This window comes from Herpailurus yagouaroundi, unplaced genomic scaffold, assembly GCF_014898765.1.
Source record: "Herpailurus yagouaroundi ecotype Mexico unplaced genomic scaffold, PumYag 77, whole genome shotgun sequence".
In the NCBI taxonomy this organism is placed as follows: Eukaryota; Metazoa; Chordata; class Mammalia; order Carnivora; family Felidae; genus Herpailurus; species Herpailurus yagouaroundi.
The window spans coordinates 58,305,601-58,328,890 of NW_024412388.1; the positions used below are offsets into that span (position 1 = coordinate 58,305,601).

General features: G+C 36.1%; 1 protein-coding gene across 10 annotated transcripts in view; it reads left to right on the forward strand.

The window, feature by feature from the left end:
• Positions 1-23,290, forward strand: part of LRRC7 (leucine rich repeat containing 7) — a 567,116-nt gene that overhangs the window by 347,971 nt on the left and 195,855 nt on the right. For all 10 annotated transcript variants that reach the window (XR_005788652.1, XR_005788653.1, XM_040470602.1 and 7 more), the window contains exon 8: positions 23-86. Coding sequence is in view for 8 of the 10 variants with exons in the window: in XM_040470602.1 (XP_040326536.1) it covers positions 23-86 (64 nt within the window). In the remaining 2 variants the exon portion in view is untranslated. The remainder of the gene's footprint in view (positions 1-22; positions 87-23,290) is intronic.

The window sequence follows — 23,290 nt, forward strand, 5'->3', positions numbered from 1 at the left end:
TATTTTTCTCCATCTGTTATAGGTCAATGCACAAACTGGCCCAGTTGGAAAGACTTGACCTAGGCAATAATGAATTCAGTGAGCTGGTAAGCGAATGCATTTTCTAAACTTGATAAATGCACCCCAGGAGATTATTTATTTTGCTCTGTCTCTGTAACTGCAGGTATTAAATTATCCAACTGCACATTTGCATTTGCTAAATATAACAACAAAATGGAATCCGGGAAATAAAGTGATTGTTTGACTGTATAGAAAACCACAGACTACTGGATAATATTAGACGCGCTAAAAAGAGAGAGAGAGAGGAATAGGTAAACAGATGCAAATTGACAATTTCGAGCACCAGTTATGTAGCAGGCACCAAGTTCAGCGTGTCACTTATGTTATCTCACTTAACCCTTATTTGTTATGTTGCCATGTTAACTTTATGGAAATGAGCTCAAAGTGGTCACCAGCTTGCACAGCTTTTATGTAATTGAACAAGAATTAAAGCAAGACTTGATTAACTCAAAGCTCATACCTTGAAGACTTCTTCCTTTAGGGATGCTTAGTGGAGAGGAATGGTTAAAATCCTTCTATTTCTAATTGTACTGAGAGTGTCTTTCTAATGAATACATATTCCAATCTCACTGCCACCAAAACTGGAAGAAATTCTGACTTCTCCTTTCAGGACTTAAGTTTTCTTTAAAATTTGCCTGAAGACCAGAATCTCAAGTGCAAATTAGAAAGCAAATACTCCTTTATAAGCAGACTCTTTTTAATTCAGAAGTCTCCACTTGAACATCTTCAAGTTTCAAAAATGCAATTCATCTGAAATGTATTTTAACTATTTTTAAATTAAAACATGTAATTAAGTAATCAACTATTCTCTCCCAGCTGTGTTGCTAGCAATGTGACCTTGTGCAAATCACTTCACCTCTCTAAGCCTCTTTTTCATTTTCTATAAAATGGAAATTAAAATGGCCCCTCCCTTGCAGGGCTTATGTGAAAATTAAATGAGATAATGCATGGGAAAAAGGGATTCTCAGTAAATGCCAGTTTACAGGGTGTGATTTGCACTGCATCTTGAATGTGCAAAGAAATTAGCTTGTTTAGCTTTGACCATAACTAATCTGGCCATTATCCCAGCCTCTATCAGCTGTTCACTGAGGGTAAAAGCTGACTTTCATTCTTCTGCAATTAAAAGTTTCATCTGATTTAAGAAGTTACAAGATTCCTTTGGGCTGTGGTCATCTTCCTCGCATAAAAATTCTTTCTGTTGTGTGTCCTCTCACCTTCCCCGGCTTCTCTTCATAACATGGATCTTGAGTATGTGCAAAGGCTACATGTCTTTCTGACCTGAGGGAAAGGGACTTTCTGGTCTCAGGCTGTTTTTCAGAAGTGTCCTGCCAGACATGCTGGCCTCAGGGCTGATGTCTGCAGCTGACCCTGCCCCTTGTGTTAAAGCTAGAGTTCTGAAGCCATAGTCAATTTTCTAGGCTCAGCTAATACTCCTTTTGAGCACTGGCCATTTCTCCCTTGTTTGCATTGCTACCACTCAGCTCTCATTGGCTGTAGGTATATTAGTCTCTGCCCTGTCTTCCCTCCAGTATTAGGCTTGGCCGTCCATCCCTGATTTCTTCTGTGAAGATACCTCGCCAGCTTTAATACTAGTATTAAGAGCGTACAGGCTCTGAGAGTCCACTTGATGTGCAAACTGAGAGAGCCTCTGTAAAAAGTAAACTGCAGAGCCTCCTTCTGCCTGCTACATTGCACCACCAAGTTTGCTTTGTTTGGGATACACTCAACTTTGTGATAGGACAGCTTGCAAAGTGACTTCAACACAAATATTAGAGCAAAATGACCCAGTACATAATCTAATGTACCTACCCCAGGCTTTTCTAAAGTAGATACTTACTAATAATGTAGGAAGAGAGATTGGTAAGGGTGGTGAATAGCAGTGACAAAACTATTTTATACTGGGAGTTTAAAAATCAGTTGTTAAGAAGTTACAATCTGCCCATGCTTCCATGAAGAGATGTAGCATGGCCTACTAGTTGAAAAAATATGAACCATGGATTCAGACAACTGAGGTTTCACTCATTTCCATCACTGGCTAGTTGGGTACCTTTGAGTCTATATAGCTCACTCTCTATCCTTGGTGTCCTCTTCAATAAAATAAGGGCATCAAAGGCATCCATTTCACAGGCTTTTGGGAAAAGTTCTATGCAGGAGAATCTATAATAAACATTCAATATATGTTACTATGAATTTTGATTCTGTCAAGTGTATCATTTTGCAAGCCTTTCACATGGATAGTTTAGGAATCAATGTGTTACTATAAATATTTGGACCAACAAACATGAATAAAATATGTTTACTTTTTTGAAAGTAGACATAGTAAAAGTACACTTAGAAACATATTGCAACTTACGCTTCATGGTATCTAAGAAATCATCACTTGAGCAGAAACATTTTTTTTATTTTGAACTCCCAATCTTCCGTGTTAGTCACAAAACAAATCTCTCTAAAAAATTTTCTTTTGCATTTGTTTTAAGACCCTTTATTTATTGATAATACTCAGTTACTTGGCAGAGGGAGGAAGAGATGGGAGTGTAATTATGGAACTTCACATCTCTTATGTCATTAACTTTTAATCAAATGTCTGACTTTTATTAGTCATATGTGTGGGACTAGCTGTTATTTCTCTGTATGTAACAGCTTTTAATGAGCAAATAAGAGAATTTGCTTTGATAAGAGGCCTCTAGGTACAATGTCATGTGCAGGCAAGGGGATAAATTCCATTCTGTAGCTAGGTATGGTCACGTAGGAGATTACTGTTAGAGAATTCATTTGTGTGGCATGGTAAAGAGACAGATATGGAGAGAAGATGATAATAAGTTAAAAACAACAACAACAACAACAACAAAAAACTTACAATGTGAAAGTCTAATAAAAAGAACAGAAGCTTGCTTGTTTGAGACTCAATGTAAATATGCTAATGAGGTTTGAAGTAGAAATATCTACTTCAAAAATCCTAAACAGAAGGAATTATTTTATGTTTCTAACAGCAGTGGCCACCAGGAAATACTGGGCAAAGTTCCAGGAACATAATAGATTCTCAGAGGTTTTGTTGTTGTTGTCTCTTTCATGGGTTATTTTTGTCAATATAAAATTAATATATTTCCATTAAATTTTTTAATATTTATTCATTTTGAGAGAGAGAATGCACACAGTGGGAGAAGCAGAGAGAGAGAGGAGAGAGAGAATTCCAAGCAGGCTTGGCTCTGTCAGCACAGACCCCAACTTGGGACTGCATCCCATTAACCATGAGATCACAACCTGAACCAAAATCAAGAGTCAGACACTTAACTGACTTAGCCACCCAGGCACCCCTCCATTTTTTAAAATTCAGAAAGTTAAAGGATTATAAGAATGATAGCAAAAGTCATCCATAATCTCAACCCCTTATAAAACCATGATTAGTGGTTTTGGTATATTCTCCCCCCACCACTGCCATTTTCTTTTTTAATGAGGTCAGATGAGTATTATTGGGGCCAGGTCAGAAATGAGACACTATTAGGTTGATGTGTTGGATACCATCAATTCTTAAAGCTCCTCTATGTACTCTGGGTAGAACAGCCTTCTAACTTCCACAGAGCAATCAGGAACTTCCCATAGTCATAGAATAGTCAGGGACACTAAAACAGGTTCATTAACTGCAATGGGGCCCAGAAGCCATATTTCAGGTGTATATAGATCTATCTGATGAAATAAGAGTCCTGTTCATCCTGAACTAGTAGTGGAAATAACAGAGCCCCCAAAGTCAAATCACCATAAGTGAGAAGAATACTGGAAAAGGAAGCAGATTGAACAGCAGAACCTGGAGGAAGATGGGATCAGTGGATCCAGAATCAGGGTGAGGCTATGGCTGACCATCCCCCAATCTAGCCCCAGCTTCTAGCTCCCAGTCTCCTACTCCCTGAGCTTTCCCCTTCCTGTATTGAAGGAGGGCCCTGGTAATAAGTAAGAGCCCCCAACAACTCTGCCGTGGGAACTTGCATCAAGAGTCAGCTCTAAGAAACAAAATAAGAATGCTTCTTCGCAAACCAGAAAGAGAAAAGAGGTGAGCCCAGAGGAGATAGACAGTAAACTGTTAAGTGGTCTGTACGTGGTTCAGAGTACAGCAACGTAATGGAGGCAGACTGTGGCACAGGCAACAACCTGCCTACCGCAGCATGAGTGACAGTGCGCAGCAGAAAAGGAAAACATGGATTACAGAGGTCATCAGAAGAGCATCTCCTGTTATGTGGGAGGTTCCTTTGTCTCCACTCACCTTCCTGCCACAAAAGGAACTCCTACAAGCAGTAACTGGGGAGGAGGATCCCAGGAAAGGCCTGATTTCTTGATCTCTTGCTCTTCAAGTGGAGGGAGGCCAGAGAAGTGAGATTTGAAATTTCACTGTAACCGTGACATAATAATACTGCTTATGTGTGCTTTTATAGAGATGTTTCTGTTTACCAAATTGGAATTGCAGTTTGCATTCTATTTTATATTACTGTATGATTATCAAATTCAAATAAATTCTTTACAGACATTATAAGTTAGAAGTTTTCTCTGCAACTAAATTAGGAAGGCTGTCAAATAATAGCCAAAATATAAGTAGTGAATTGAAATTTACACTTAAGAGAAAATAATAAAGTCAGGGAGGCTTGAAATTTTACAATATCATATTTGATGCATACAAAACAATATATGTAATATATGTTTAAGTTACAAAACATAATATAATGCATCCCTGTGTACCCGCCACCATATTTTTATGAAATAGAATATCACCAGTCCTGTATAGCTACCTATTTGCTCTTACCTAATTCTGCTTCATTCCCAGAAATAACTACAATCCTGAATTTTAACATTCCCTAAATTTATATATATGTCTAAACGTTATATTATTTCACTTTGCTTGCTCTCAGACTTTCTAAAATATGACTATACTACAACTTATATACTTATTTCTTCATAGTCATTTCTGTCCAGCTTTTATTACATTGCTGCTATGAATATTCCTATAAGTGCATGTGTGCAAGAATTTTTCTAAAGCATATATTTAGAAGCAGAATTTACTAGTCATTAATTGTGCACATATTCAACTTGAAAAATAATGCTTTTCTTTTTTTGTTTCAAAATAGTTGTACTCATTTACCTGCACTGTATAAGAACCCCATTTCCACCTCTTCACCTACACTTGATATCATCAGACTTTTTTTGCCTCTATAATGGCTGACAGGGTCATCTCATTACTATCTGAATCTGAATATCCCTCAGCTTTCATGAGATTGGTGCTTTTTTTCCATATGTTGGTGGCTGATAGTGTTTCCTCTTCTGTGAGATGCCTGTTCATGTATTTCTGCCCATTTTTCTATTGGATGCCTTTTTCTTGTAGACTTACAGGGAACTTTTATATATTCTAGATACTAACGTCTTGTTGGTTATATGTAGCACAGATACCTTCTCCCAATCTCTGCAGTTTCCTTTTTACTTGCTTCTTGGTGTCTTTTGATGGCCTGAAGTTCTTAATTGTAATGTAATCAAATGCATACTTTTTTTATGCTTAGCATATTTTGTGTCTTGCTTAAGGAGTCCTTGCCTTCCCTGAGTTGCCTGTGTGGCTCAGTCGGTTGAGCATCTGACTCTTTTGATTTGACTGAGGTCATGATCCCAGGGTCATGGGATTGAGCCACATTGGGCTCTGCACTGAGTGTGGAGTTTTCTTAAGATTCTCTCTCTCCTCCTCACTCCTCATGCATTCTCACTCAGTGTCTCTCCAAAGTGTGTCTTCTTTTTCTAGAAGTAGAAGAAGGGGAAGAAGAACAACTTGCCTCCCCAAAGTCAAACACATCTTTTATTCTAAAAGTTTGAAAATTTCATTACTTATAGCCAGGTGTATTTCCATCTAGGCTTAATTATTTTACATTGCATATGTTATTTTTTTTCTGAACAGATAGTTTTCCAAACAACATTTATTAAGCAGTCCTTCCTTCTCCTCTGAATGAGTGCAACTTCTTAACAAAATATGGTATCCATATATTCATAGGTTACCTTCTTCAATGGTTAGTTTATTTTCTGGGTACCAAAACCACACAGTCTTAATTAGCACAAATAATAAGTTTTTAATATCTGATAGGATAAGTCTCTACAACTTAGGCATCTGGACATTTAGTTTGCATATGAATTTTAGAATTCGTCTATCAAGTTGCTTAAAATGGAAAAATATCATTGGAATTTGTTTAGAAATGCATTGATTCTATAAATTAATTTTCATTGGTTTATGATGAATTTATATTTTTCTGTTATTGACTCTCCTTATTGTGACATATCTCCATTTATTTGTCCATTTTAATATCTTTCAGTGAAGTTTTATGATTTTCTTCAAAAAAGATTTTTCACATTTTAGTGGATTTTAATTGGATTATTTGTTTTTTGTATGTTCATTTGTATCAGTTCTTCCTATACTTTGAATACTAACCCTTTATCAGATATGTCCTTTGCAAATATCTTCTTCCGTTTAATAGGTTACCTTTTAATTTTGTTTATGTAGAGGATTTCTAATGTAAAACTACCTTTGCATTCCTGAAATAAATCCAACATAATCCTAATATGTTGATGATCCTGACCTATATAAACTGTATTTAATTTAATCCTTTCTGGGATTTTTAAAAATCAATGCTTATGCATTTGATTTGTATACATTATTCTTGTGTACTTTCTCTATCTGTGGGTTTGTGTTTCTCATCAAAATTATCAGACCTTATCTCCTCAGATATTTCCTTTTGTCTATGTGTTCCATTCCATATATCCTTCTGGACTTTGGACTAAATATGATATGAATATGATATCATAAGTGATTTTCAAATGCTATTTTAATAATTATTTTGTAAGGTCTTCTTTGAAAAAGCAATCAGATAAGGGGTAATTTTAAAAATGTTTATTTCATCTCCTTAAAGAAAATCTTTCTGCCTCTCTACCTAAAATTATCCTGTGTTAATTCTCCAGAATTTGAGACATGATAGTTTTATCATTTTAAGAGTACTTTCAACTCTTTGAACTATTTGATGTACAAGCTACTGACAGAGACATCTCTAAATAATGGGCCACTCATTCTATATTAAAGAACAAAACATGAATTTAAAAAACAAACACCTGGGGCACCTGGGTGGCTCAGTTAAACATCCAACTTCGACTCAGGTCACGATCTCATGGCTCTTGAGTTTGAGCCCCACGTCAGTCTCCGTGCTAACTCAGAGCCTGGAGCCTGCTTCAGATTCTGTGTCCCTCTCTCGCTCTACCCCTCTCCCACTCATGCTCTGTCTCTCTCTCTCAAGAATAAATAAATATTTTTCTTAAAAAACTTTAAAAACAAACACCTAAATTACAGCAACAAAAATATTTTAAACAGTAAAAGTATATATTTCATATGATGAACAAAAACTTTCAATTTTTGAAAGACAATGCAAAGACGGGTTGTATTTTAAATTTTTTTTTTCAACGTTTATTTATTTTTGGGACAGAGAGAGACAGAGCATGAACGGGGCAGGGGCAGAGAGAGAGGGAGACACAGAATCGGAAACAGGCTCCAGGCTCTGAGCCATCAGCCCAGAGCCCGACGCGGGGCTCGAACTCACGGACCGCGACATCGTGACCTGGCTGAAGTCGGAGGCTTAACCGACTGCGCCACCCAGGCGCCCCTAGATGGGTTGTATTTTAAAGTCCAGAGAATTCATCAGGAAATGAGTGCTATCAATTTAACTATCTAATATTTAAGACAGTATGTTAAGCAGTCTTTATAAGAACATTTCATAAATTCAGCCATCCGTGAACTACATTAGAGGATTGATATTCCATAAAACTTCTTTTCCGAAAAGCTTAAAAAATGTTCTGCATTCCACAAATCACCATTTTAAATGCTTAGTAAGTCTACAGATCACAATAAGCAAGAATTTCTAATCTCAGTATTCAAACTGAAATAGTTTTGTTGATTTTTTTCACTTTATTCGTAGGGTCAAATAAAAATGTCAAATAGATAAATAAAAAATGGAGACACTGAGAAGAAATGCTAATAGTTGTATAGTGCTGGAGCGGAAAGATTTTACTTTACCCTTCAAGATTCTTCCAGCTGATCTAAGAATTAATTTTACATGAGACAATTAACAGGAGGGGGAAGAAAAAGTTTAATGTGTGTGCACGAAGTCCCCAAAATGAAATTGAGACCCAAAGAAATGACCAACACAGGCAGTTTTTATACTTTTTAGACAAAAAGACAATAAATCTGTGTGAAGTTGGTGGGACAAAAAAACTTCATGTCGGGGGGTTTCAATTAGTAAGGAATTCTAAATAGAATTTGGACTGGGCTGGAATAGTTAGTCAATTACTAAAACTATAAGCTTTGTTTATATAGCTTTCTATGCTCTGAATTCCCTATCTATGATGGTAGGAATGTCCCTTTACCTGCTGGTACAGGGAGAGTACCTTTCACAAGGTTGATTTATTTCCCGTTTCCAGAGACGAAAAGGAGTCAGAGTGTTCTTACACTTAAGTAATTTTTAGTTCAAAATAATCAGATACCAAAGAAGTAGCTTTTGTATTACCTACCCTTGGCTCCTACAATAGAATATTTATTTGGGCTATATAAATTACACAAGTGTTTTTTCATAGAAATTTGAAACAATCGAGTACTTTAGCTAATGTTTTAACTTGTAATTTAAATTGATTAGAATTAAATTAAACTCATTCTACTAAAAGCATAGCTGCCAATGGTTTCACCTCCCTAGTTTGCCCAAGGTATTCTCATTTTTAATTACCTAGGATGTATGTGTACCTAAGGCAAGCACTATATATTTACATATCTGGTAATTTCTTTTATGAGTTATTATAACATAGGTTTGCCATACCTACTAATCAGATTTTGTCAATTATTTTTCAGATAAAGCTTATAAAAAAAGAACAAAATAGTAAAATACAATTTGTAATCATATAACTGGCCTCATGTTTTTAGGGAAAATATTTGAGAGATCCTAATTATTACCTCCTCCATTTCCTGCGTTTGTAAAATTACTGTGGACATTGATTATAGATATATATATATCACAAGCATTGCCAAAGGTTATTAACATATCAAGAGAAACATGATAAATGAAACATTTTAAAAATTATTAGAGGCACATCAATTTCTTTATCAGTCCAGGCCCAGTCAGGGGGTGGGAACAAAATCCATGATTTAACAAAGGAAATTTGATATAAAGAACAGCTATTCATGTATTAGAAAACAGAAAGTACAGAAAGGGGACACAGAAGGATCACAGAGGTAATAACCCAGCTAGCACTTCTAGGGGAGAGAACAAATGGAAGAAGGTAGTATAAGGAGCTAGAAAGAATTAAAGCTAGGAATCAAGGGGAGCCTGGGTGGCTCAGCTGGTTAAGTGACAGATTTTGGCTCAGGTCACAATCTCATGACTCATGAGTTTGAGTCCAGCATCTGGCTCTGTGCTGACAGCTCAGAACCTAGAGCCTAATTCAGATTCCATGTCTCCCTCTCTCTCTGCCTCCCACCACCCCCCCCCCACGCTGTCACACTCTGTCTGTCTCTCTCTCAAAAATAAATAAACATTAAAAAGTTTTTTTTTAATTTTTTTTTTCAACGTTTATTTTTTTGGGGGGACAGAGAGAGACAGAGCATGAACGGGGGAGGGGCAGAGAGAGAGGGAGACACAGAATCGGAAACAGGCTCCAGGCTCTGAGCCATCAGCCCAGAGCCTGACGCGGGGTTCGAACTCACAGACCGCGAGATCGTGACCTGGCTGAAGTCGGACGCTTAACCGACTGCGCCACCCAGGCGCCCCAAAAGTTTTTAATAAATAAATAAAGCTGGGACTTAGACCCATAAAGAGGCTGGTGCTGGGGTCTCTGAGGGGGCATGATAAGGCTGGTTCTAGTTGTGTGGAAAAACTACAAACTGAAATCTGCTGCAGTTGCTGAAGTTTAATGTCATTGCAAAGAGAAGTGTTGCTGTTGAGACTGAAATAACCAGGAGTGAACTAGAAGGAGCAAACCCCATCTTCCTCCTGTAGCCTCCCAGTCTCTCTCCAGTCTCTCCAGTCTACCCAATTGTCAGTGCCTGACACCGAGCAACCTGTCAAAATAGAAATGTTGTTAACCTCGGAATTGCAAAGTAGAATACAGAAAAGTGGACCCACTGCTGAAAAGACAAGAGCTTACACATTTGAAATAAAAAGGATATTTGCTTTGGCGGACTCAGTTTTGACATCATTTCCTCCAGAAAGCTTTCCCTGCACTTAGCAGAGCTCCATGTTCCCAACTAGCACTTGATAAATGTTTTTGAATGAATGAATGAATCATTTAATTTTAAAGTGAATAGTTCAGTCGATTCTCATCATCAAAATCGTGCCTATGTAAATTGGAAATTTTTAATTCAAACTAAACAATAATAGAGGTGGAGGCAATACTTTAGTTTACCTGCAAAGCAATCATTCTACAATTAGATATCCTTTGAGGAATCAATTTCAATTCACTTTGAGACAAACTTCCAAATGAGTTTCTCCATGAAACCCTAAAGTACACAATTTGCCACTGTGATCAATAAGTAAATAAAACTGTATTTCCACTAACTCTGGAATTTGAAAGGAATCCTTGATGAAGCATTAAACTAAAATGTATTTTCTGACTGAAAATAATTGTGGCGGTTTTTTATTCGTAAGATGATGAAATTGGGGTCTCTATTTTTATAAATACCACATCTGTTGACCTGGGGTTTTAATAAGCAAACCCAAATGTCACACATGCAAATAAAGAAAGTCATTTTCTTGCTTTCAAACTTTCCCTTCCCTAGCCATAAAATAAGTCATCGTTGCCTGTTTTCTCTCAATTGCCATTTCTCATTACTGCAGTATCATGACTGGATACCATGAATGAAATTAATTAGCTCTGTTTGCCTTTCCATAGATAGATTTTTCTAAGAATGGCATATATCTCAATGCAGTCAAGTGTCCTCATGTTTCTGTCAACAGTTTCTACCGGAGAAATTAAAGGGAAAAGAAATACTCCCTAATTGAAGCAGGATAAACTACATCAAATAAGAGTATACATTTATAATCAAGGCTTTCCCAAGAAAATAGAAGTATTATACAATCATGGAATAACCCCAAAAGAATAATCTTGAGTTGTGAATAGGGATTATGAATCATCCAAAAAATAACAGAAAGACTGTATTGAAAGTAATCAAATTAAAATTTACATTTTCCTCACTTATGTACTGCAGTGGTAATATATGGACATACTATCTGAAATAGAAGTAATAGAAAACGATGTATTTGATTTCAGGTTTCACAGTAAACCAAAACTAAAAGACAATGAAAACTATCAAGAAGAAGACGGATAAAGTTGTGTGTTTACAGAAGGTGTAATTAGTTAGGGTGGCTAGGGAAGCTTCACTCAGGTGACATTTTAGTAAAAATCTAAAGTAGGAGAAGGAGTGGGGCACCTGGGTGGCTCAGTTAAGCATCTGACTTCGGCTCAGGTCATGATCTTACAGCTTGTGGGTTTGAGCCCCACATCAGGCTCTGTGCTGACAGCTCAGAGCCTGGAGCCTGCTTCAGATTCTGTCTCCCTCTCTCTCTCTCTGCCCCTCACCCCGCTCACACTCTGTCTGTCTGTCTGTCTGTCTCTCTCAAAAAATAAACAAAGAAAGAAAGAAAGAAAGAAGGTGAAGGAGTGAACCATGCAAATATCTGGGTGTAAGATTGTTCTAGACAGAGGAAACAGGTATTACAAACATCTGATATGAGAGCAAGACTGACATGTGAACAGGAAGAAAGACTAAAAGGGATGGTACAGAATAAGTTGGAAGAGTAGATGATAAGTCAGTTTTGGAGGGAAGGTGGAGGTAGAGAGAATCCTGTAAGACATTTTAAGGATTTTGTATCTTATTCAGAGAAAAATGGAAGCCCTTTGGAAGGTTTTGAACAAGTAAAACCTGTGGTCTGACATATTAAGTTATATTACATCACATTGCATTATATTACAGTATGTTACATTACATGTTACATTAATTACATTACATTACATTAATTACATTTCCAGAAGCACTTTGACTGCTGTGTTGAATGTAAGTAGAAAGTGGGGCAAGGTGAAGTCAAAGAGACCAGTTAGAAAGCTATTGCAATAATATAGGCAAGGAATAGTAGTATCCTAGATTGAGGTAGTAGCTAGCAGTGGAGACAGTAGGATTTAATTTCGGGGTAAATTTGAAAGATATAGCCAGATGTAGAATCTGAACTTGTAACTTGGAGATACTCTCTTTCAATAAATAAATAATAAAAATTGGAATAAATTAGTTACAAAAGTGAATGCCTACTTAAGATGGAAAAAGGAACTATGAATTGTTTTGAAGCTGTAAATTTTAAATTACAAATTAAAGTTAATAAAATACAATTTTGAAAAATTAGCAAATGACATAGACATCATTAAGTCAAGGAAAACAACATAATGACACATATCTATAATGTTCTCTTTCCCCCTACATTTTGGCTTCATGCTCTTTGACAGTCTTCACATGACACACATTTTGTAATACCATTTTCTATGAAAATAATAGAAAAATAATCCAATCTCTACTCTACCATGGTTTTTATTACTCATAATTCAGAACCATTCATTTTAGCTTTACAATTTTTCACTGATATGCTTTGTAAAATTTTAGGATTGTTGCCATATTTGGGGAAATGTCTGGCTCCAAACATTTCAAGCCTGTTTCTCCTCCACCACCTACGTACTTCTGGTGCTGGGAACCAAAGGAATGTTCATCTTCCAATATATCCTCTGGCCCTGCATTTTCATGTCATGATGGTCAGGGGAGTTTGCACAATGAGCAGGAGTATTTCTGAAAGTCTTTTCTATCCTAGTTGGCTAGTAACAAGTTAACTATGTGCAAGCAAGATTGCAAATCATAAAATATATTCCACTAAACCTCTATTGCCATGAAGATGCCTTGTGTCCAGCTCCCAAAAATGTCTGTGGCCAATCCATCACTACATGACATGAGGGAAATTGCAACATAGGGAAAGCCATGATAGAAATTATAGAAACATTTTAACATGCCTTACTTTTAACCCAGGATTCTGGGACTAGATATATACCTATATCCCTTTCCTATTGCAGAATTGTAAAAATCTCAGTGGCTTAAAAAAATACAAATTTATTATCTTACAGTTCTGGAGGTCACAATTCTTAAAATCAAGGTATCACCATGGCTTTGCTCCTTTCAGAGGCTTCATGAGAGAATAGGTGCCTTGCCTTTTCTAGCTTCTCGAGACTGCCTACATTCTTCCACCAGCAGCCCCTTCCTCACATCACTTCATTCTCTGTATCAGATAGTACATCTCCTACTCTGAATGCTTCCATTATTATATTTCTTTCTCTGTCTTCTCTGACCCTCCTGCTTCTCTCTAGTAAGAACTTTTGTGATTTCATTGGGACCACCCAAATAATCCAGGAAAATCTCCTTATGACGAGACTCTTAAATTAATCATATGTGCAAATTCTGTTTTACCATGTAAGGTAATATATTCACAGGTTCTGGAGATCAGGACATGGGCATCATTGGAAGTCCATTATTCAGCCTACTATAGTCGGGCCTCTACTCCCAAAGATTCATGCCTGACCCACATGAAAATGCTCACCCCAACCCAAGTTTCTCAGAAGTTTCATCCATTATAACATTGACTCGAGTGCAGAATTCCATCTAAATCTCATCAGCTCAGAAGTCCCAAATTTGATCATGTAAAGCATCTAAATTAGGCATGGGTAAAGTTGTGGGTATAGTCCATCCTGGAGCAAAATTCCTTCCCATCTGTAGACTGTGAAACTAGAAAACAGTTCATCTGCTTCCAAAATACAATTGCAGAATAGGCATGGGATAACAGTTATAGGGCGGGGGCATGGGGAATAGGAGTACAAAGGGATTCTACACTCAAACAATTTCTGAATCCAACCAGAAAAAAACCCATTAGGTTTCAAGGCTTGGGAATAACTTCTGTAGTTCAAGATTTATTGCTCTGTGCCTATGGCTCCACCCTCAGAGTCACCCTTCCCTTTACAGGAAGGAACACAAGTTTTTGCAGTCAAGTAGATTGAACAACCTGTTTTCTACCTCTAGAATTTTGGAAGCCTTCAATATTCTTTCATTTTGTACTCTTTCTGTCCCTTTCAGTCCATGCTGGCAGTAGTTCTGTTGATGCAGCAGTCTTAAGAACCTTGTGGATCTCCCTTGTATATCTTGACAATTTCTCCACTGCCCAAGAAGTTCCTTCACAAATCTTCCTTGGATGATCCCATCTCTATTCCTGGCTTCTTCTAAGATGTCTGACAGGTTCCATGAGACACCTACCTGATAGCTTCAGAACGCTCTGTGTTAATGAATGAATGAATGAATGAATGAATACTCTGACTTTTTAGTACTTACAAGGCACTGGCAAAAGTCTGACCAGACACACCCTTGACTTTCTTTCTGGAGCATACTTTCCTGGCAGTAAAATCTCCTAATTTTAGCTTTTTTTTTTTTTTTTTTTTTTTTCTGTATAGCATGAGGATCCCATCAAGTCCTGGTTTCTTTTTGCTTAAGCGATCTTTCAATGTATCTCTTTCCTCTTGCAATTATATTGTAATTAGCAACTAGAAACCAGGACACACCTTCAAAACTTTGCTTGGGAATCTTTTCAGCGAAATATTAAGTTTATGTCTTGAAAGTTCTGCTTTCCACATAATTGTATGACACAATTCAGCTACTATGTAACAAAGACCCCTTTTCCTCTATTTTCCATGTTAACATGTTTTTTCATTTCCTTCGGAGCTCTCATTAGTAGTGCTTTTAGGGGGTGCCTGGGTGGCTTGGTCGGTTAAGCATCCTACTTCAGCTCAGGTCATGATCTCATGGTCCGTCAGTTTGAGCCCCGTGACGGGGTCTGTGCTGACAGCTCAGAGCCTGGAGCCTGCTTCGGATTCTGTGTCTCCTTCTCTCTCTGCCCCTCCCCTGTTCATTCTCTGTCTCTCTCTGTCTCAAAAATAAATAAACGTTAAAAAAAATTTTTTTTAAAGTAGTGCTTTTAGCATCCATGTTGCTATCAGCAGTCTTTTCATGATGATTTAGGTATTCTCTAAGATGATACAGATTTTCTTTACCATGCTCTTCACTTCCTTCAGAGTCTTCCTTAGCAGAGGGTCATTATCATCCACACTTCTGCTAACACTCTGTTCAAGGCAATCTAGGATTTTTCTTTCACAAATTTATAGCCAGAATTTTTCTAACCCCTGCCTAATTCCAAGACACTTCTACATTTTTAGGTATTTATTATGGCAGTAACCCACTTCCAAGTTCCAAAATATAATTCCCATTGTCAAATGATAACAAATGATGACAAATTTAGTGGCTTAACATAGCATAAATATATTATTTTAAAGTTCTGTAGTGTCATTAAAGCTGTGTTCCTTCCTGAGAACTATTCATTTTCTCTTCTTTTGTAGCTTCTAGAAGCCACCTACCTTCCTTATCCCATGGCCCCTTCCTTGCATCACTTCAGTTTCTGTTTCTGTCATCATATCTCCATTTTTGCCTCCTCTGACTTTCCAGCCCCCACTTATAAGGACAGTTGTGACTACATTAGGACACTTGTATAATCCAGAATAATCTCTCTTCTCCATCTCAAGACCTTTGAAATAATAATACCTCTATTCTCCTTTTCCATGTGAGGTAACATACTCAGTTTCTGGACATTAGGATGTGCACAACTATCAGGAGCCATTATTCACTTTACCATGTTACCCCCCAAAATTTAAAGTATATGTCCACACCAAATCTTATACATGCATATTTATAGCAGCATATTCATAATAGCTAAAAAGTGGAAAAAATCCAAATGCCCATTAACTAATAAATGGATAAGTGTGATGTAGTATACCCATACAGTAGAATATTTGGCAATAAAAAGATAGTGAAGGACTGATATAGATGAACCTTAAAAACAGTATGGTATATGAAAGAAGACAGAAATAAATGACTATGTATTGTACAGTCGCATCTATATGAAGTTTCCAGAATAGACAAATCCACTGTGACAGAAAATAGATTTATACTTTCCAGGGTATTAGGGGAAGGGGAGAGAGGAGAGACTGAGTATGGTGGAGGGAGGTGATGTATTCTGGGGGAGGTGATGAAAATGATCTATAATTAGATGGTTGTTCCGATTGCATAACTTTGTAAGTATACTAAAAGTCACTAAACTCTATATTCTAAGAAGGTAAAACTTATGGTATGTGAATTATATTTCTATTTTTTTAATCTTAAAAAAGAAAACAAGCTTAGTTTTGCAAATTGCACACAACATGGCCAGGTAAACACACTGCCAGACTTCCTCCCAGGATCTGGCAAGGAGTTCATGCAAATAAGGTCCTGAAAGTTTGAACCTCATTAAATTTAAAGTACACCTGCCTCTAGGTAGAAGCAACAGGATTTATTGACAGATTGGATGTCAGGAATGAGAGGGAGAATAGTTAATAATGACTTCATGAGTTGAGACCTAAGCAATTAAAAGATAAATTTTCTACTTTTTTTCAAGTTTTTAAATTATATAACGATATAACTATAGTTATATATAACTAAACTAACGTCAACAAATAGGGTAAAATTGGTTTCAGGTGTAGAATTTAATGATTCATCACTTACATATGACACCCGATGCTCATCACAACAAGTGCCATCGTTAATACCCACCACTCATTTAGCCCATCACCCACTCACCTCCATCCATCATCCCTTCTGTTCTCTATAGTTAAAAGTATCTTATGGTTTGTTTCCCTCTCTCTTTTGCTTTTTTTCCCTTCCCATATGTTCATCTGTTTTGTTTCTCAAATTCCACATATGAGTGAAGTCATATGGTATTTGTCTTTCTCTAACTTATTTTGCTTAGCATAATATACTCTAGCTCCATCCACATCATTGCGAGTGGCAAGATTTCATTCCTTTTGATAGCTGAATGATATTCTGGGGTGTGTGTGTGTGTGTGTGTGTGTGTGTGTGTATCACATCTTCTTTTTTAAATATTTTTTTATTTGAGAGAGAGAGTGCAAGCAAGGGAGAGGGGCATGGAGAGAGAGAATCCCAAGCAGGCTCCATGCCTAGGATGGAGCCAGATGCGGGGCTAAATCCCACCACATTGGGATCATGACCTGAGCAGAAATCAAGAGTCAGATGCTCAACTGAGACACCCAGGTACCCCATATATATACCACATCTTTTTTACCCATATATATACCACATCTTCTTTATCCATTCATTAGTCCAGGGCCATTTGGGCTCTTTTCATAGCTATTGTTGATAATGCTGCTATTAACCTCAGTGTGCATATGCCCCTTCAAATCTATATTTTTGTATCCTTTGGGTAAATACCTAGTAGGACAATTACTAGGTTGTAGGTTTTTAACTTTTTTGAGGAACCTCCATACTGTTTTCCAGAGTGGCTGCATCAGTTTTCTCTTACATTGTCGGTGGAAATTTCTATTTCTGGATAGACTACCCTACCAGATGCAAGGTTGTTGTTTATTTTTTCAATTCTTTTTTGTTTTTGGGGGGGGGGAAGCACATAACGTTAGCTACCCTCTTAACAAATTTTTAAGTATACAGTACAGTATTAACTATGAGCACAGTGCTGTACAGCAGATCTCTAGAACATTTTTATCTTGCATAACTGAAGCTTTACACCCAGTGAAGAACAGCTCCCCATAAACCCCTCCCCCTGGAAACCACTATTCTACTTTCTGCTTCTATGGGTTTAAATACTTCAGGTACCTCGCATAAGTGCAATCATGTAGCATTTGTCCTTCTGTGACTGACATGTTTCACTTAGCATAATGTCCCCAAAGTTCATCCCTGTTGTCACATGTTACAGAATTTCTTTTCTTAAAGCTGAATAATATTCCATATATATATATGTGTGTATATATAAATATATGTGTGTATACATATGAGTATATATATATATATATATATATATACACATGTGAGTATATATATATATACACATATGAGTATATATATATGTGTGTGTGTGTGTGTGTGTGTGTGTGTGTGTGTATCACATTTCCTTTATTCATTCATCTGTCCATGGACATTTATTTCCACATTTGGCCATGTGAGTAGAGCTGAAATGAACATGGGAATGCAAATAAATCTTTGAGATACTGATCTCAGTTCTATTTGATGTATATCCAGATGTGAGATTTTTTAAGACACCTGTATACTGCTTTCCATAGTTGCTTCACCATTTTACATTCCTACCAACAGTGCATGAGAGTTCTACTTTCTCCACATTCTTTTCAACACTTGTGATTTTTTTGTTTTGTTGATAATGGCTATACTAATACATAGGAGATGATCTCCTTATGGTTTTGATTTGCATTTCCCTCATGATTAGTGATGTTGAACATCTTTTTATATACTTGCTGGATATTTAAAAGTCTTCTTTGGAGAAACGTCTACTCAAATTTTCTGTCCATATTTTAATTGAGTCTTTCTTCCATCTTGTAGGAGTTGCTTCTTTTTGTTGTTGTTGTTTTTTTAACAGTTTTTTATTTATTTTTGAAGGAAAGACAGAGCATGAGTGGGGGAGGAGCAGAAAGAGAGAGGGAGACACAGAATCTGAAACAGGCTCCAGGCCCTAAGCTGTCAGCACAGAGCCTGATGGGGGGCTCAAACTCACGAACTGTGAGATCATGACCTGAGCCAAAGTCGGATGCTTAACCAACTGAGCCACCCAGGTGCCCCTTGTAGGAGTTGCTTCTATATTTTGAATAGTAATCCTTTATCAGATATGTGATTTGTGAATATTTATTCTCATTCCTTTGGTTGCCTTTTTACTTTGTTATTTCCTTAGCTGTGCAGTTAGTTTGATGTAGTCCTTCTCGCCTATTTCTGCTTTGTTTTCTATGCTTTTGATATTATATCCAAGAAATCATTGCCAAAATCCATGTCATGAAGTTTTTCTCCGATGTTTTCTTCCAGGCATTTCATTGTTTCAGGGCTAATATTTAAGTCTTTAATCCATTTTGAGTTGATTTTTATGTATAGTGTAAGATAAAGGTTTAGTTGCTGTCTTCTACATGGAGATATCCTGTTTTCCCAGCGTCATTTGTTGAAGAGACTATCCTTTGTACATTGTGTACCATTAAACCCTTTTTGAAGATCATTTTTGAGTGGATTTATTTCTGGGCTTTCTATTCTGTTCCCTTGGTCTATATGTCTCTCTTTATGCCATTACCTTACTGTTTTAATTACTGTAGCTTCATAATGTTTTGAAATCAGGAAGTATGAGACCTATGCCTTTGTTCTTCTTTCTTAAGATTCTTTTGGTAATTTGGGATCCTTTGTGATTCTGTAGAAATTTTAGGATTGCTTTCCATATATCTGTAAAAAAAAAAATGTCATTGGGATTTTAGTATATGTGCTGCCGAAGCGAGCACTGTCATTGGGATTTTCATGGTGATTGCATTGAATCTGTAGATCGCTTTGGTTAGTATGGGCATTTAAAAAATATTATGTCTTGCTATCCATGAACCTAAGACATCTTTCCATTTATTTATGTCTTCTTCAATTTCCTTCATCATTGTTTTGTAGTTTTCAATAAAGAAGTGTTTCATCACATTTGGTTGAGTTTATTTCTAAGTATTTTATTTATTTTGATTCTATTGTAAGTGGGATTAATTTTCAGATATTTTATTGAAAGTGTAAAGAAATGCAGATTCTTTTTGAATCTTGATTTTGTATCTACAACTTTGTCAAATTTTTTTATTAGTTATAATGAGTCTTTTTTTTTTTTTTGGTGGAGTCAAGATTTACTACATTTAAACCATCTCATCTGAAAACAGATACTTTTACTTCTTCCTTTCCTATTTGAATGCTATGTATATCTTATTTACTCTTGCCTATATGTTCTAAGATTTCTAGTACTGTGTTAAATAGAAGCGGTGAGAGCAGGCATCCTTGCCTCAGTCATGAGTTTCAGTTTTTCACCATTGAGTATAATGTTAGCTGTGGGCTTTTCATATATGGCTTTTATTTTGTTGAGATACTTTATTTTTATTCCTAATTTCTTGAGTGCTTTTATCATAAAAGAATGTTGAATTTTGTCAGTGCCTTTTCTGAATCTATTGAGATGATCATGTTATTTTATTCTTTCTGATGCTAAAGTGGTGTATCCCACTGGTTGATTTTCTTATGTTAAAACATTCTTGCATCTTCTGAATAAATCTCATATGGTTTTGGTGGTTCATCCTTTTAATGTGCTATTGAATTCTGTTAGCTAGTATTTTGTTGAGGATGTTTTTCAATTATGTTTATCAGGGCTAGTGGCCTGTGATTCTCTTTTCTTGTAGTATACTTTGCCTGATTTGGGCATCAGGGTAATGCTGGTTTCATAAATGAGTTTGGAAGTGTTCCCTTTTCCCTAGTCTTTTGGAGAGATTGAGAAGGATTGGCTTTAATTCTTCCAAAACAAGTTTGGTAGAATTAACCAGTAAAACTCTCTGGTCCTAGATTTTCTTTCTTGGGAGGTTTTGATTACTGATTCCATCTCCTTATTTGTTTATTCATCTGTTCAGGTTTTCTTTTTCTTCACAATTCAGTCTTGGAACGTCGTGTATTTCTAGGAATTTATCCATTTCCTCTAGGAATTGTCCAAATGTTGGTGTCTAATTGTTCACAGTAGTGTCTTATAATTGTTTTTATTTCTGTGACATTAGTTGTAATGTCTCCTCTTTTATTTCTAGTTCATTTTTTTGAGTTTTCTCTTTTTTTTTTTTAGTCTAGCCAAACAGATGTCCGTTTGTTGATCCTTTCATAAAAACAACTTTTAGTTTCATTGAGTTTTTTCTTATTGTTGTTCTCTACTCTATTTCATTTTTTTTCTAATTCTTCTTATTCTTTCTTTTTGCTAAATCAGGGCTTTGTTTGTTTTCTTTTTTCTAGTTCCTTGTTGTGTGAAGTTAGGCTGTTCATTTGAGATCTTCCATCTTTTTTAATATGGGCATTTATTACTAGAAGCTTTTCTCATACTACTGCTTGTGCTGCATCCCATGAGTTGTTGTTTTTTTTTTTAACATTTATTCATTTTTGACAGACCGAGAGAACAGAGCTTGAGCTGGGGAGGGGCAGACAGAGAGGGAGACAGGATCCAAAGAAGGCTCCAGGCTCTGAGCTGTCAGCACAGAGCCCTACATGGGGCTTAAATTCACTGAACAGGATATCATGACCTGAGCTGAAGTCAGACGCTCAACCAGCTGAGCCACCCAGCCGCCCCCCATCAGTTTTCATTATGTTATGTTTTCATTTTCTCTTGTCTCCAGATATTTTCTAATTTCCCTTTTAATTTCTTCTTTGGTCCATTGCTTGTTCAGAGTGTGTTATTTAATTTACACATATTTGTGAATTTTCTAATATTCCTCTTGCTATCAATTTCTAGTTTCATTCCATGTGATCATAAACTACACTTGGCATTTTTTAATCTTCCTAAATTTGTTAAGACTTGTTTTTGACCTAACATGTGGTCTATCCCAGAAAATGTTGCATGTGCATTTGAGAAGAATGTGTGTTCTGCTGCTACTGTGTGAAATGGTTTGTATATGCCTATTAGGTCCATTTGGTCTATAGTGTGATTCAGACTTCTTTTTCTTTATTGATCTTCTGTCTGGATGTTCTATCCATTAGTGAAAGTGGGGTTGTAAAATCCTCTACTATTATTACATTGCCATGTATTTCTGCCTTTAGTTCTTTCAACTTTTTTCTTTACATGTTTGGATTTTCTGATATTTTCTGGGTGCATATATACTTATACCACTTGTTCACATTCAGCCTGTGTGTGTCTTTAAATCTAAAGTAAATCCCATGTAGACAGCATATAGCTGTGTCTTATTTTTTAATCCATTCAGACAAAAAACAAAACAAAACAAAAACAACCCGAAAGGCCATGACTCTGTGTCTTTTGACTGGGGAGTTTAATCCACTTACATTAAAGTAATTATTGATCGGGATTGACTTACCATTACCATTTTGTCAATTGTTTTGTGTCTGCTTTGTAGCTTTTCTGTCCTTTTCCTCTTCTTGTCTTCTTTCTGTTTTGTTAATTATTTTTGTGGGGACATATTTTGTTTCCTTTCTTGTGTGTGTGTATGTGTGTGTGTGTACTATAGATGCTTTTTCTTTTCTTTTCTTTTTTTTACTATGAAGCTTACATAAAACATCTTATAAGAATGAGAATTTATTTTATTTATTTATGTTTATTTATTTAAACATCTTATGAGAATTTATTTTAAACTAATAACAACTTAATTTCAATTATATACAAAAGCTATACTTTTATTTCTCCCTCTACACTTTATTGAAGTGTATTACATCTTTTATATTGTCTATTAATTTATTTTTATAGTTAATTACTTTTTGTACTTCTATACATTTAACTTCTATATCAGAATTGACAGTAATTTGTGTACTACTGTTACAGAATTGTACTATTCTGCATGTGTTTATGTATTTATATTTACCAGCAAGGTTTATACTTTTGTATGCTTCATGTTCCTGTTTAGCATCTTTTCATTTCAACTTGAAGGATTCTTTTTAGGATTCTTGTAAGGCAGGTATTGAACTCTCTCAACTTTTTTTTAAGTCTTTATTTCTCCTTTATTTTTGAAGCATAGTTTTGCCAGATATAGTATTCTTGGTTGGCAATTCTTTTCTTTTATCACTTTGGATATACTATCACACATTATTCTAGCCTGTAAGGTTTCTGCTGAGAAATCCAATAAGAGTCTTACGGATGTTCTCTTGTATGAGACAAGTGACTTTCTTGCTATTTTTAAAATTCTCTTTGTCTTTGACTTGATACTTTGATTACAAGATGTCTAGGTGTTGATTTCTTTGAGTTCATCCTACTTGGACATTTACAGTCTTCTTTAACTTAGATGATCACTTCTTTCCCCAGAAGTTTTCAGCCATTATTTCTTTAAATATGCTTTCTGCCCTATCTCTCTCTTAGTCTTTTGCTGGGATATCCATAATGCACACATTAATACATTTTATGGTATCCCATAAGTCCTTTAAGCTTTTTTTTAAAGTTTTTAAAATTTATTTATTGAGAGAGAGAGAGAGAGCATGAGTAGGGGAGGGGCAGAGAGACAGGGAGAGAAAGAATCTCAA